We start from the raw sequence: 12,313 nt of genomic DNA, 5'->3' as shown, positions 1-12,313 counted from the left end.
AAGAAGAAGAAGAAGAAGAACAAGAAGAACAAGAAGAAGAACAAGAACAACAACAAGAAGAACAAGAAGAACAAGAAGAACAAGAAGAAGAAGAAGAAGTGGAAGAAGAAGTGGAGGAAGAAGAACAAGAACAAGAGAAAAAGAAGAAGAACAACAACAACAAGAACAAGAGCAAGAAGAAGAACAAGAAGAAGAACAAGAAGAAGAACAAGAAGAACAAGAAGAACAAGAAGAAGAACAAGAAGAAGAAGTGGAACAAGAAGAACAAGAAGAAGAAGTGGAAGAAGAAGAACAAGAACAAGAAGAAGAAGAAGAACAAGAAGAAGAAGAAGAACAAGAAGAACAAGAAGGACAAGAAGAAGAACAAGAAGAAGAAGTGGTAGAAGAAGTGGAAGAAGAAGTGGAAGAAGTAGACGAAGTGGACGAAGTGGAAGCAGTGGACGAAGTGGACGAAGTCGACGAAGTGGACGAAGTGGAAGAAGTGGAAGAAGCAGAACAAGAACAAGAAGAACAAGAAGAAGAAGTGGAAGAAGAACAACAAGAAGAAGAAGAAAAAGAAGAAGAAGAAGAAGAAGAACCAGAACAAGAAGAACAAGAAGAACAAGAAGAAGTGGAAGAAGTGGCAGAAGTGGACGAAGTGGACAAAGGGGACGAAGTGGAAGATGAAGAAGTAGAAGAAGAAAAAGAAGAAGTGGAACAAGTGGGAGAAGAGGACGAAGTTGACGAAGCTTACGAAGTTTACGAAATGGACGAAGTGGACAAAATGGACGAAGTTGACGAACTAGAAGAAGTGGAAGAAGTGGACCAAGTAGACGAAGTGGAAGAAAAATAAGAACAAGAAGAAGAAAAAGACGAACAAGAAGAAGTAGTGGACGAAGTGGACGAAGTTGATAAAGTGGACGAAGTAGACGATGTGGACGAAGTGGACGACATGGACGAAGTGGAAGAAGTGGAAGAAGCATAACATGAACAAGAAGAACAGGAAGAAGAAGTGGAAGAAGAACACCAAGAAGAAGAAGAAGAAAACGAAGAAGAAGAAGAAGAACTAGAACAAGAAGAAGAAGAAGAACAAGAAGAACAAGAAGAACAAGAAGAAGAAAAAGAACAACAACAACAACAACAAGAACAAGAAGAACAAGAAGAACAAGAAGAAGAAGAAGTGGAAGAAGAAGTGGAGGAAGAAGAACAAGAACAAGAGAAAAAGAAGAAGAAGAACAACAACAAGAACAAGAGCAAGAAGAAGAACAAGAAGAAGAACAAGAAGAAGAACAAGAAGAACAAGAAGAACAAGAAGAAGAACAAGAAGAAGAAGTGGAAGAAGAAGAACAAGAAGAAGAAGTGGAAGAAGAAGAACAAGAACAAGAAGAAGAAGAAGAACAAGAAGAACAAGAAGGACAAGAAGAAGAACAAGAAGAAGAAGTGGTAGAAGAAGTGGAAGAAGAAGTGGAAGAAGTAGGAGAAGTAGACGAAGTGGACGAAGTGGACGAAGTGGAAGAAGTGGACGAAGTGGACGAAGTCGACAAAGTCGACGAAGTGGACGAAGTGGAGGAAGTGGAAGAAGCAGAAAGAGAAAAAGAAGAACAAGAAGAAGAAGTGGTAGAAGAACAACAAGAAGAAGAAGAAAAAGAAGAACAAGAAGAACAAGAAGAAGAAGTGGAAGAAGTGGCAGAAGTGGACGAAGTGGACAAAGGGGACGAAGTGGAAGATGAAGAAGTAGAAGAAGAAAAAGAAGAAGTGGAACAAGTGGGAGAAGAGGACGAAGTTGACGAAGTTGACGAAGTTTACGAATTGGACGAAGTGGACAAAATGGACGAAGTTAACGAACTAGAAGAAGTGGAAGAAGTGGACCAAGTGGACGAAGTGGAAGAAAAAGAAGAACAAGAAGATGAAAAAGAAGAACAAGAAGAAGTAGTGGACGAAGTTGATAAAGTGGAAGAAGTGGAAGAAGTGGACGAAGTGGACGAAGTGGTAGAAGTGGACGAACTGGACGAAGTGGAAGAAGAAGAAGAACAACAAGAAGAAGAAAAAGAAGAACAAGAAGAAGTAGTGGACGAAATGGACGAAGTTGAGAAAGTGGACGAAGTGGACGATGTGGACGAAGTGGACGAAGAGGAAGAAGAAGAAGAAGAACCAATAGAACAAGAAGATGAAGTGGAAGAAGAACAAGAAGAATAAGAAGAAGAAGTGGATGAAGTTGGAGAAGTGGACGAAGTGGACGAAGTGGACGAAGTGGACGAAGTGCAAGAAGTGGACGAAGTGGACGAAGTGGACGAATTGGATGAAGTGGACGAAGTAGACGAAGGGGACGAAGTGCACGATGTGGAAGAAGAAGAACAAGAACAAGAACAAGAAGAACAAGAAGAAGAATTGGCAGAAGAACAAGAAGAAGAAGTGGAAGAAGTGGGAGAAGTGGACGGAGTGGATGACGTGGACGAAGTGGATGAGGTGGACGAAACGGACAAAGAGGACAAAGTGGACGAAGTGGACGAAGTGGACAAAGTGGACAAAGTTGACGAAGTGGACGAAGTGGACGAAGTGGACGAAGTGGACGAAGTGGACGAAGTGGACGAAGTGGACGAAGTGGACGAAGTGGACGATGTGGAAGAAGAAGAAGTAGAAGAAGTACAAGAAGAAGTGGAAGAAGTGGGAGAAGTGGAAAAAGAAGAAGTAGAAGAAGAACAAGAAGAACATGAAGAACAAGAAGAAGAACAAGAAGAAGAAGTGGAAGAAGAACAACAAGAAGAAGAAGTGGAAGAAGAAGAACAAGAACAAGAAGATGAAGAAGAACAAGAAGAAGAAGAAGAACAACAAGAAGAACAAGAAGAACAAGAAGGACAAGAAGAAGAACAAGAAGAAGAAGTGGAAGAAGAAGTGTAAGAAGAAGTGGAAGAAGTGGGAGAAGTAGACGAAGTGGACGAAGTGGAAGAAGTGGACGAAGTGGACAAAGTGGACGAACTCGAAGAAGTGGAAGAAGTGGAAGAAGTTGACAAGTGGACGAAGTGGACAGAGTTGACGAAGTGGACGAAGTCGACGAAGCTGACGAAATGGATGAAATGGACGAAGTGGACGAAATGGAAGTTGACGAATTGAAAGAAGTGGAGCAAATGGACGAAGTGCAAGAAGAAGAAGAGGAAGAAGTAGAAGAAGAAGAACAACAAGATGAAGAAGAAGTAGTGGAAGAAGAAGAAGAAGTAGTAGTGGACGAAATGGACGAAGTGCGCGAAGTGGACGAAGTGGACGAAGTGGACGAAGTGGACGAAGTGGACGAAGTGGACGAAGTGGACGAAGTGGACGAAGTGGACGAAGTGGACGAAGTGGACGAAGTGGACGAAGTGGACGAAGTGGACGAAGTGGACGAAGAGGACGAAGTGGACGAAGTGGACGAAGTGGACGAAGTGGACGAAGTGGACGAAGTGGACCAAGTGGACCAAGTGGACGAAGTGGACGAAATGGACGAAGAAGAAGAGGAAGAAGAACAAGAACAAAATGAAGAAGAATAAGAAGAAGTTGTGGAAGAAGAACAAGAAGAAGAAGTGGAAGAAGTGGACGAAGTGGACGAACTGGACGAACTAGACGAACTGGAAGAAGTGGAAGAAGAAAAGGAATAAGAAGTGGAAGAAGTGGGGGAAGTGGATGAAGCTGAAGAAGAAGAACAAGAAGAAGAAGAAGAAAAAGAAGAAGAAGAAGAAGAACAAGAACAAGAAGAAGAAGAAGAAGAAGAACAGGAAGAACCAGAAGAAGAACAAGAACAAGAACAAGAAGAAGAACAAGAAGAAGAAGTGGAAGAAGAAGTGGAAGAAGAAGTGGAAGAAGTGGAAGAAGTGGGAGAAGTAGACGAAGTTAACGAAATAGAAGAAGTGGACGAATTGGAAGAAGTGGAAGAAGTGGAAGAAGTGGACGAAGTGGACAAAGTGGACGGAGTTGACGAAGTGGACGAAGTGGACGAAGTGGACAAAGTGAACAAAGTGGAAAAACTGGAGGAAGTGGAAGAAGAAGAAGAAGAAGAAGAAGAAGAAGAAGAAGTGGAAGAAGAATAAGAAGAAGAAGTGGAAGTGGGAGAAGTGGACGAAGTTGACAAAGTGGGCGAATTGGACGAAGTGGACGAACTAGACGAACTGGAAGAAGTGGAAGAAGGGGAAGAAGTGGAAGAAGTGGACGAAGTTGACCAAATCAACGATGTGGAAGAAGAAGAACAACAACAACAAGAAGAAGAAAAAGAAGAACAATGTGGAAGAAGTGGAAGAAGTGGGAAAAGTGGACGAAGTGGACGAACTGGAAAGTGGAAGAAGTGGACAAAGTTGACGAAGTGGACGAAGTTGACGAAGCGGACGAAGTGGACGAAGTTGACGAAGTGGAGGAAGTGGAGGAAGTGGACGAAGTGGACGAATTGGACGATGTGGATGAAGTGGACGAAGTAGACGAATTGGACGATGTGGACGAAGTGCATGGAGTGGACGAAGTGGACGAACTGGAGGAAGTGGAAGAAGTGGAAGAAGTGGAAGAAGCAGAATAAACAGAACAAGATCAACAAGAAGAAGAACAAGAAGAAGAACTGGAAGAAGAACAAGAGGAAGAAGTAGGAGAAGTGGACGGAGTGGACGATGTGGACGAAGTGGACGAGGTGGAAGAAGTGGACGAAGTGGACAAAGTTGACGGACTTGACGAAGTGGACAAAGTGGACGATGTGGAAGAAGAAGAGGTAGAAGAAGAACAAGAAGAAGAACAAGAAGAAGTGGAAGAAGTGGGAGAAGTGGACGAAGTGGACAAAGTAGAAGAAGTTGACGAAGTGGACGAAGTGGAAGACGAAGAAGTAGAAGAAGAACAGGAAGAAGTGCAACAAGTGGGAGAAGTGGACGAAGGGAACGAAGTGGACAAAGTTGACGGAGTTGACGAAGTGGACAAAGTGGACGATGTGGAAGAAGAAGAAGTAGAAGAAGAACAAGAAGAAGAACAAGAAGAAGTGGAAGAAGTGGGAGAAGTGGACGAAGTGGACAAATTAGAAGAAGTTGACGAAGTGGACGAAGTGGAAGACGAAGAAGTAGAAGAAGAACAAGAAGAAGTGCAACAAGTGGGAGAAGTGGACGAAGTCGACAAAGCTGACGAAGTGGACGAAATGGACGAAGTGGACGAACTGGAAGAAGTGAACCAAGTGGACGAAGTGGAAGAAGAAGAAGAAGAAGAACAAGAAGAACAAGAAGAACAAGAAGAGGTAGTGGAAGAAGAACAAGAAGAAGAAGTGGAAGAAGTGGACGAAGTGGACGAAGTAGACGAACTGGAAGAAGTGGACGATGTTGATGAAGTGGACGAAGTGGACGAGGTGGAAGAAGTGGACGAAGGGAACAAAGTGGACGAAGTGGACAAAGTTGACGGACTTGACGAAGTGGACAAAGTGGACGATGTGGAAGAAGAAGAAGTAGAAGAAGAACAAGAAGAAGAACAAGAAGAAGTGGAAGAAGTGGGAGAAGTGGACGAAGTGGACAAAGTAGAAGAAGTTGACGAAGTAGACGAAGTGGAAGACGAAGAAGTAGAAGAAGAACAGGAAGAAGTGCAACAAGTGGGAGAAGTGGACGAAGTCGACGAAGCTGACGAAGTGGACGAAATGGATGAAGTGGACGAAATGGAAGTTGACGAATTGAAAGAAGTGGAGCAAATGGACGAAGTGCAAGAAGAAGAAGAGGAAGAAGTAGAAGAAGAAGAAGAACAAGATGAAGAAGAAGTAGTGGAAGAAGAAGAAGAAGTAGTAGTGGACGAAATGGACGAAGTGCGCGAAGTGGACGAAGTGGACGAAGTGGACGAAGTGGACGAAGTGGACGAAGTGGACGAAGTGGACGAAGTGGACGAAGTGGACGAAGTGGACGAAGTGGACGAAGTGGACGAAGTGGACGAAGTGGACGAAGTGGACGAAGTGGACGAAGAAGACGAAGTGGACGAAGTGGACGAAGTGGACGAAGTGGACGAAGTGGACCAAGTGGACCAAGTGGACCAAGTGGACGAAGTGGACGAAATGGACGAAGAAGAAGAGGAAGAAGAACAAGAACAAAATGAAGAAGAATAAGAAGAAGTTGTGGAAGAAGAACAAGAAGAAGAAGTGGAAGAAGTGGACGAAGTGGACGAACTGGACGAACTAGACGAACTGGAAGAAGTGGAAGAAGAAAAGGAATAAGAAGTGGAAGAAGTGGGGGAAGTGGATGAAGCTGAAGAAGAAGAACAAGAAGAAGAAGAAGAAAAAGAAGAAGAAGAAGAAGAACAAGAACAAGAAGAAGAAGAAGAAGAAGAACAGGAAGAACCAGAAGAAGAACAAGAACAAGAACAAGAAGAAGAACAAGAAGAAGAAGTGGAAGAAGAAGTGGAAGAAGAAGTGGAAGAAGTGGAAGAAGTGGGAGAAGTAGACGAAGTTAACGAAATAGAAAAAGTGGACGAATTGGAAGAAGTGGAAGAAGTGGAAGAAGTGGACGAAGTGGACAAAGTGGACGGAGTTGACGAAGTGGACGAAGTGGACGAAGTGGACAAAGTGAACAAAGTGGAAAAACTGGAGGAAGTGGAAGAAGAAGAAGAAGAAGAAGAAGAAGAAGAAGTGGAAGAAGAATAAGAAGAAGAAGTGGAAGTGGGAGAAGTGGACGAAGTTGACAAAGTGGGCGAATTGGACGAAGTGGACGAACTAGACGAACTGGAAGAAGTGGAAGAAGGGGAAGAAGTGGAAGAAGTGGACGAAGTTGACCAAATCAACGATGTGGAAGAAGAAGAACAACAACAACAAGAAGAAGAAAAAGAAGAACAATGTGGAAGAAGTGGAAGAAGTGGGAAAAGTGGACGAAGTGGACGAACTGGAAAGTGGAAGAAGTGGACAAAGTTGACGAAGTGGACGAAGTTGACGAAGCGGACGAAGTGGACGAAGTTGACGAAGTTGACGAAGTGGAGGAAGTGGAGGAAGTGGACGAAGTGGACGAATTGGACGATGTGGATGAAGTGGACGAAGTAGACGAATTGGACGATGTGGACGAAGTGCATGGAGTGGACGAAGTGGACGAACTGGAGGAAGTGGAAGAAGTGGAAGAAGTGGAAGAAGCAGAATAAACAGAACAAGATCAACAAGAAGAAGAACAAGAAGAAGAACTGGAAGAAGAACAAGAGGAAGAAGTAGGAGAAGTGATACAAGAAGGTCTAACACCATAGGACCCATCACAAGAGGAATGGCCAAAAAGCTCCAAGATGAATATTTTCCCCAAGGTCAAGTACTATTTGCTATCTTTGGATGGAAAATTGGAGAACAAGAAGATCTTCCAAATCTGCCAAAACATGGAGAAGGGTAAAATAGACATTTCTATACAAGAAGGGGTGTGCTTATCCTTCTATGGGGCTGCATTAGTAATTGTTTTCTCCACATAAAACTCATTTGTCACGTGTTTTAGAAGCCACACATTTAGCACATGGGTTCAGATCTGAAACGTGTAAATTGTTTGCTTAAGCCTTGAGATTGATCTATAAAATCTCATAGGCAAAGCTTGTAGATTACTTTTGGAAATATATAGAAGATGAATTCTGCACTCTGCAAATTTTTCTCATCCGAAAGTCCTCTTTGCTTGCTTGCTTTTTCCATTGCTATCTTCTTCCATTGTGGAAGCCGCCTGAGATAGCCTACCATTCCCTCAAGCCACTTCCATTTCACTTCATCTAATCACTTCAATCCGCTGCACACATTCCACTTAATCCAACCAACACCGAGAGCATTCTCTGCTACAAATTCTCCAGCACTGTTCCACTGATTCTTCAATTGCAGCAGAGTAGATTGCTTCATCCAGACTCACGGATCTGTTCCTATGCATCATCCTTGATGCATCAAGTGGTATCAGAGCTTAGGTTCTAACTTGAACCGTGAGATAAGTGGCTTCATTTTGCATTTTTCAAACTGTCATTCAAATTCCTGCTATGTCTTGTGGTTTTTCTAAATTCTGTTTCTGTTTCAGCATATATGATGTGTTTAGGCTTCTATGTTTTGAGTTTTATTGATACCAGCTCTATTTGCTTGAGTCTATCATCATTTTATTCGGTTATCTCTTGCTGTTTTGAGTCATTTTAATCATTTAAATATCATTTCTGGTTTTGTCTTAAGTCTTGTTAGTATTTTGCTGTTTTGTTATCAAATCTGGTTTTTCTACCAAGTTTTACCAAAAATCTGAGTTGTTTGAATGTGGCTACACCAAGTAAGAGCAATGAATACTTCAGAAATGAGCTCAGGTGTTTAGATCTATCATTCAAACTCAAAATCTGTGCAGTTTTTTTTTTTAAAATCCTGACAGCATTTCAGTTCTGTTTTTGTGCTGCATTGCCACTGTTTTTATGGTCATTTACTGTTCTATTGAACAGCAGTTGGTTGATCCATTGTCTGAACCATTTGGAAGATGAAATGAGTTGATTCCAAATAGTTTGTCATGTGGCAAGAGTGTCCAAGCATTTGGCCGAGATGCATGAGTTTCCTTGAGTCAATTTTGCTTAATTGTGTGTGGTTAGTATTAGATCATTGCTAATCATCATCAACACTGAATTTCTGCATTTGTGCAAATTTCAAATACCATTTCTAACTCCTCCTTGCTGTTTTCAAGTCAGAATTACTTTTGAATCAAAATTTGACCATGCTAGTTGGTAAATTTAGCTGAAATATGGTACTGCAGTAGTGATTTTCTGTTTTATATAGTTTTGATGTATCCAATTAGTTCCAACAAGTCATAAATCATCATCAAAACATGTTTGAATCATTGGAAAATAACTAGGTGCAGTACTGTTCATTTGGTCTATTTTTCTGCATTGAAAAAAAATTGACTCTGCTGCAATACTGTGCTGGTTTTTCTGTCAAATTCTGCACTGCATTACTTTGTTTGATTCATCATTTTTAGATGCAGTAAAAGCCATGGTCCATTTAAAATATTAAGATAACAATTCAAAAGAGATATTACAAATGTTAAAAGGCACTTAGGACCATTGCATCATCAGTTTCGAAGTTTGAATTGTATAAAAATCTGGTGCAGAAATCTGGTGAAAAATCTGGTGCAACTCATTCAGGCATTTCATCAAACAGTTTTGTCAATTTTCAATGCATAGCCAATTCGTGTGTGATTCTGATTTAAAGTCTTTTATTGCGTTTTAATTCTGTTCTAGAGCCATTCCTAAGATCATTTTGATGTGCCACCGTGATTGATAGCCACTTAATTGCTTGCTTTCTGAATTTTGAACACTCTGCACACCATCTGTTTGACAAAAGTCCTGGTGTTGCTGTCACTTGGATGTGATTTTGCTGGCAATTGTGGTGGTAGTTTCTGTGACTAATTGGTTTATTGGATAGGTGAACTATAACTCAAATAGCTCACTGCAAGTGGAAGCATCAAAGGAAGTTCAATTGGTGAAGAAAAGTGAATGAAGTTGAACCTTGAAGAAGGAAAAACCGTGACTGCAGGAGCATTCTATACTGCAGAAAATTAATTTCTTGGTTTAGGCACCTTGCAGCTGAGAGAATTGTTTGGAATCCAGTAGATTCAAGTTTTTTGAGAGCAACCAAAGCTGCATACATTGTCCCTTAGCCTATTTTTAACTTTTCCTTTCCAATTTACCAAATTTCTTTGTAACTTCCATTGTTTTTCTTTGGTTGTAAGTTCCAAATCCAAGCAAGTGAGGTGCTAGAGTTCACAAGTGCTCTTCCCTCATTTGTAACTAGACTCAAAGAAGTCTCACAACCTAAAATTGAGTAGTCGGTGAGTGTGTCTTAGATCCAAAGTCTAAGCCTCACCTAGGAGACCTCACTTTAATGGTTTTTCCAATTTTCGACTAGATAACATATATCTTGTGCGAATAGGAAGCTCTCTTAGGGGTCCGAATTTAGAGTTTAGGTTGTGTCCTTTGATTTTAAAAGTGATTTTAGTTTAAAGGGTAACTAGTAGTAACCTAAGACATTTCTGGCAAGGCAAGACTTGGTACTTAAGCAGTCTTCATGACTCACCTCTCTTACCTGGGACTTGTCTAAGTGTGAATCTTGTATATCTTTTACACTAGAAAAACTTGTAGAAACAAAGATGTCTTGTTATTCATATAGGTGTTCTAGGAATTTTAATTTTAAGCAACTTAGTTACAAAGAAATCAAAAGAGAACATGATAAAGCTAGAAGGAAGTCTTGTTCATCTTATGAATTTGATAGGATTGAAGATGAATTGTATAAACAAGCTAGTGAAAACATTCCATTCTTTGGTGATGATATTGGTGCATTAACATACCTAGCTTGGGAAAAGGAAATTAATGACATGCATTCATTCATGGTGAGAAAAAGTAAATATGAATCCTTCTATTCTAGAGAGAATGAATCTTATATTCTTAGTCTTTACACTTCTAGTTTTAAAAAGCATGCAAGAGAGTGGTGGGATGATAGGCAATATCATGTTGAGATAGGTAGACAATATCCCATTCATGATTGGAATGAATTGAAAGCTTGTATGAGAAGAAAGTTTGTGCCTCGAGAAATTGAAAGAAACTTAGAACTTATGAGAGAGCTTATTAGAAAAGGTGAGTCATTCATTCAAAATTTAAGTGGGTTCTCCCGTAGGGAAAGTGAGTTTCTAGAAAAACTCAAGAGGCTATGGGAAGAGACAAGCAAACATAGAATTGAGAGGTTAAAAAGAGAAAAACAAAAGCAAGAAGTAAGAGAAAAAAGAGAAATAGAGAGAAGAGAAAAAGAGAGAAGAGAAGAGGAAGAACGAAATAAAAGAAAAGAGGAAGAGAGAAAGAGAAGAGAAGAGGAAGAAAACAAGAGAAGAGATGAGGAAGAAAGAGAAGAAGAGAAAAGAAGAGAGAAAGAGAGAAAAGAAACACTTAGAAGAGAAAAGGAAGAAGTTGAAAGGATAGAAATGGAAGAAAAGAAATCAAAGCAACTAAGGGCAACATCTCCTCCTACATTAGAAGTCAAACTCTTAAGGGGAGGTTTTCTATCCTCTCACTCTTATCCATTTATATTTGAATTTTCCAAATTTCACTTTTCTTTCAAAGAATTGGCCACTCCATCTTTAAAAATGTTATCACTTTCAACACATGCAAATTTCCAACTTGGGTTATGGTTACCTTTATGGTTACCAATAACTCAAGATACAAATAAAATTTCAAATGAAGAAAGGTTTCTTTGTTATATTAAAATTAAAAATTTCAAAATTTGGAAACCTTCTTCTACACATATTCTTTTATATATCTTATTGGGTCAAAGAAAACTAATTAGAGATATGTTTGATGCTTATTGCAGATGGATATTTGACCCAGGAGGAACCCTTATGAAGCTAACAAAAATAAGTCTTCAAAAGCACCATCAGATTCGAGGACAAATCCTTTCCAAGGGGGAGGGGATGATACAAGAAGGTCTAACACCATAGGACCCATCACAAGAGGAATGGCCAAAAGCTCCAAGATGAATATTTTCCCCAAGGTCAAGTACTATTTGCTATCTTTGGATGGAAAATTGGAGAACAAGAAGATCTTCCAAATCTGCCAAAACATGGAGAAGGGTAAAATAGACATTTCTATACAAGAAGGGGTGTGCTTATCCTTCTATGGGGCTGCATTAGTAATTGTTTTCTCCACATAAAACTCATTTGTCACGTGTTTTAGAAGCCACACATTTAGCACATGGGTTCAGATCTGAAACGTGTAAATTGTTTGCTTAAGCCTTGAGATTGATCTATAAAATCTCATAGGCAAAGCTTGTAGATTACTTTTGGAAATATATAGAAGATGAATTCTGCACTCTGCAAATTTTTCTCATCCGAAAGTCCTCTTTGCTTGCTTGCTTTTTCCATTGCTATCTTCTTCCATTGTGGAAGCCGCCTGAGATAGCCTACCATTCCCTCAAGCCACTTCCATTTCACTTCATCTAATCACTTCAATCCGCTGCACACATTCCACTTAATCCAACCAACACCGAGAGCATTCTCTGCTACAAATTCTCCAGCACTGTTCCACTGATTCTTCAATTGCAGCAGAGTAGATTGCTTCATCCAGACTCACGGATCTGTTCCTATGCATCATCCTTGATGCATCAAGAAGTGGACGGAGTGGACGATGTGGACGAAGTGGACGAGGTGGAAGAAGTGGACGAAGTGGACAAAGTTGACGGACTTGACGAAGTGGACAAAGTGGACGATGTGGAAGAAGAAGAGGTAGAAGAAGAACAAGAAGAAGTGGAAGAAGTGGGAGAAGTGGACGAAGTGGACAAAGTAGAAGAAGTTGACGAAGTGGACGAAGTGGAAGACGAAGAAGTAGAAGAAGAACAGGAAGAAGTGCAACAAGT

General features: G+C 40.6%; 1 protein-coding gene across 1 annotated transcript; it reads left to right on the top strand.

Annotated features, from left to right (window-relative positions):
- The first annotated feature begins 7,902 nt into the window (after nucleotides 1-7,902).
- On the top strand, nucleotides 7,903-11,667 carry LOC148197482 (uncharacterized). The gene has a single exon (XM_088091689.1). The coding sequence runs from the start codon at nucleotides 10,062-10,064 to the stop codon at nucleotides 11,397-11,399; it is 1,338 nt and encodes a 445-aa protein (XP_087947815.1). The 5' UTR covers nucleotides 7,903-10,061; the 3' UTR covers nucleotides 11,400-11,667.
- The last annotated feature ends 646 nt before the right edge of the window (nucleotides 11,668-12,313 follow it).

The sequence above is a fragment of the Vigna umbellata genome, chromosome 5 (assembly GCF_029865625.1).
Source record: "Vigna umbellata cultivar VRB3 chromosome 5, Vumbellata_1.0, whole genome shotgun sequence".
NCBI classification, from domain to species: Eukaryota; Viridiplantae; Streptophyta; class Magnoliopsida; order Fabales; family Fabaceae; genus Vigna; species Vigna umbellata.
Note: the sequence above shows the minus strand (reverse complement) of the source record. Positions and strands in the feature narration are given on the sequence as shown.

What these genes read in the sequence shown, in the direction of transcription:
- LOC148197482 (XM_088091689.1), top strand. Translation starts at nt 10,062, where the DNA reads ATGTCTTGTTATTCATATAGGTGTTCTAGGAATTTTAATTTTAAGCAA.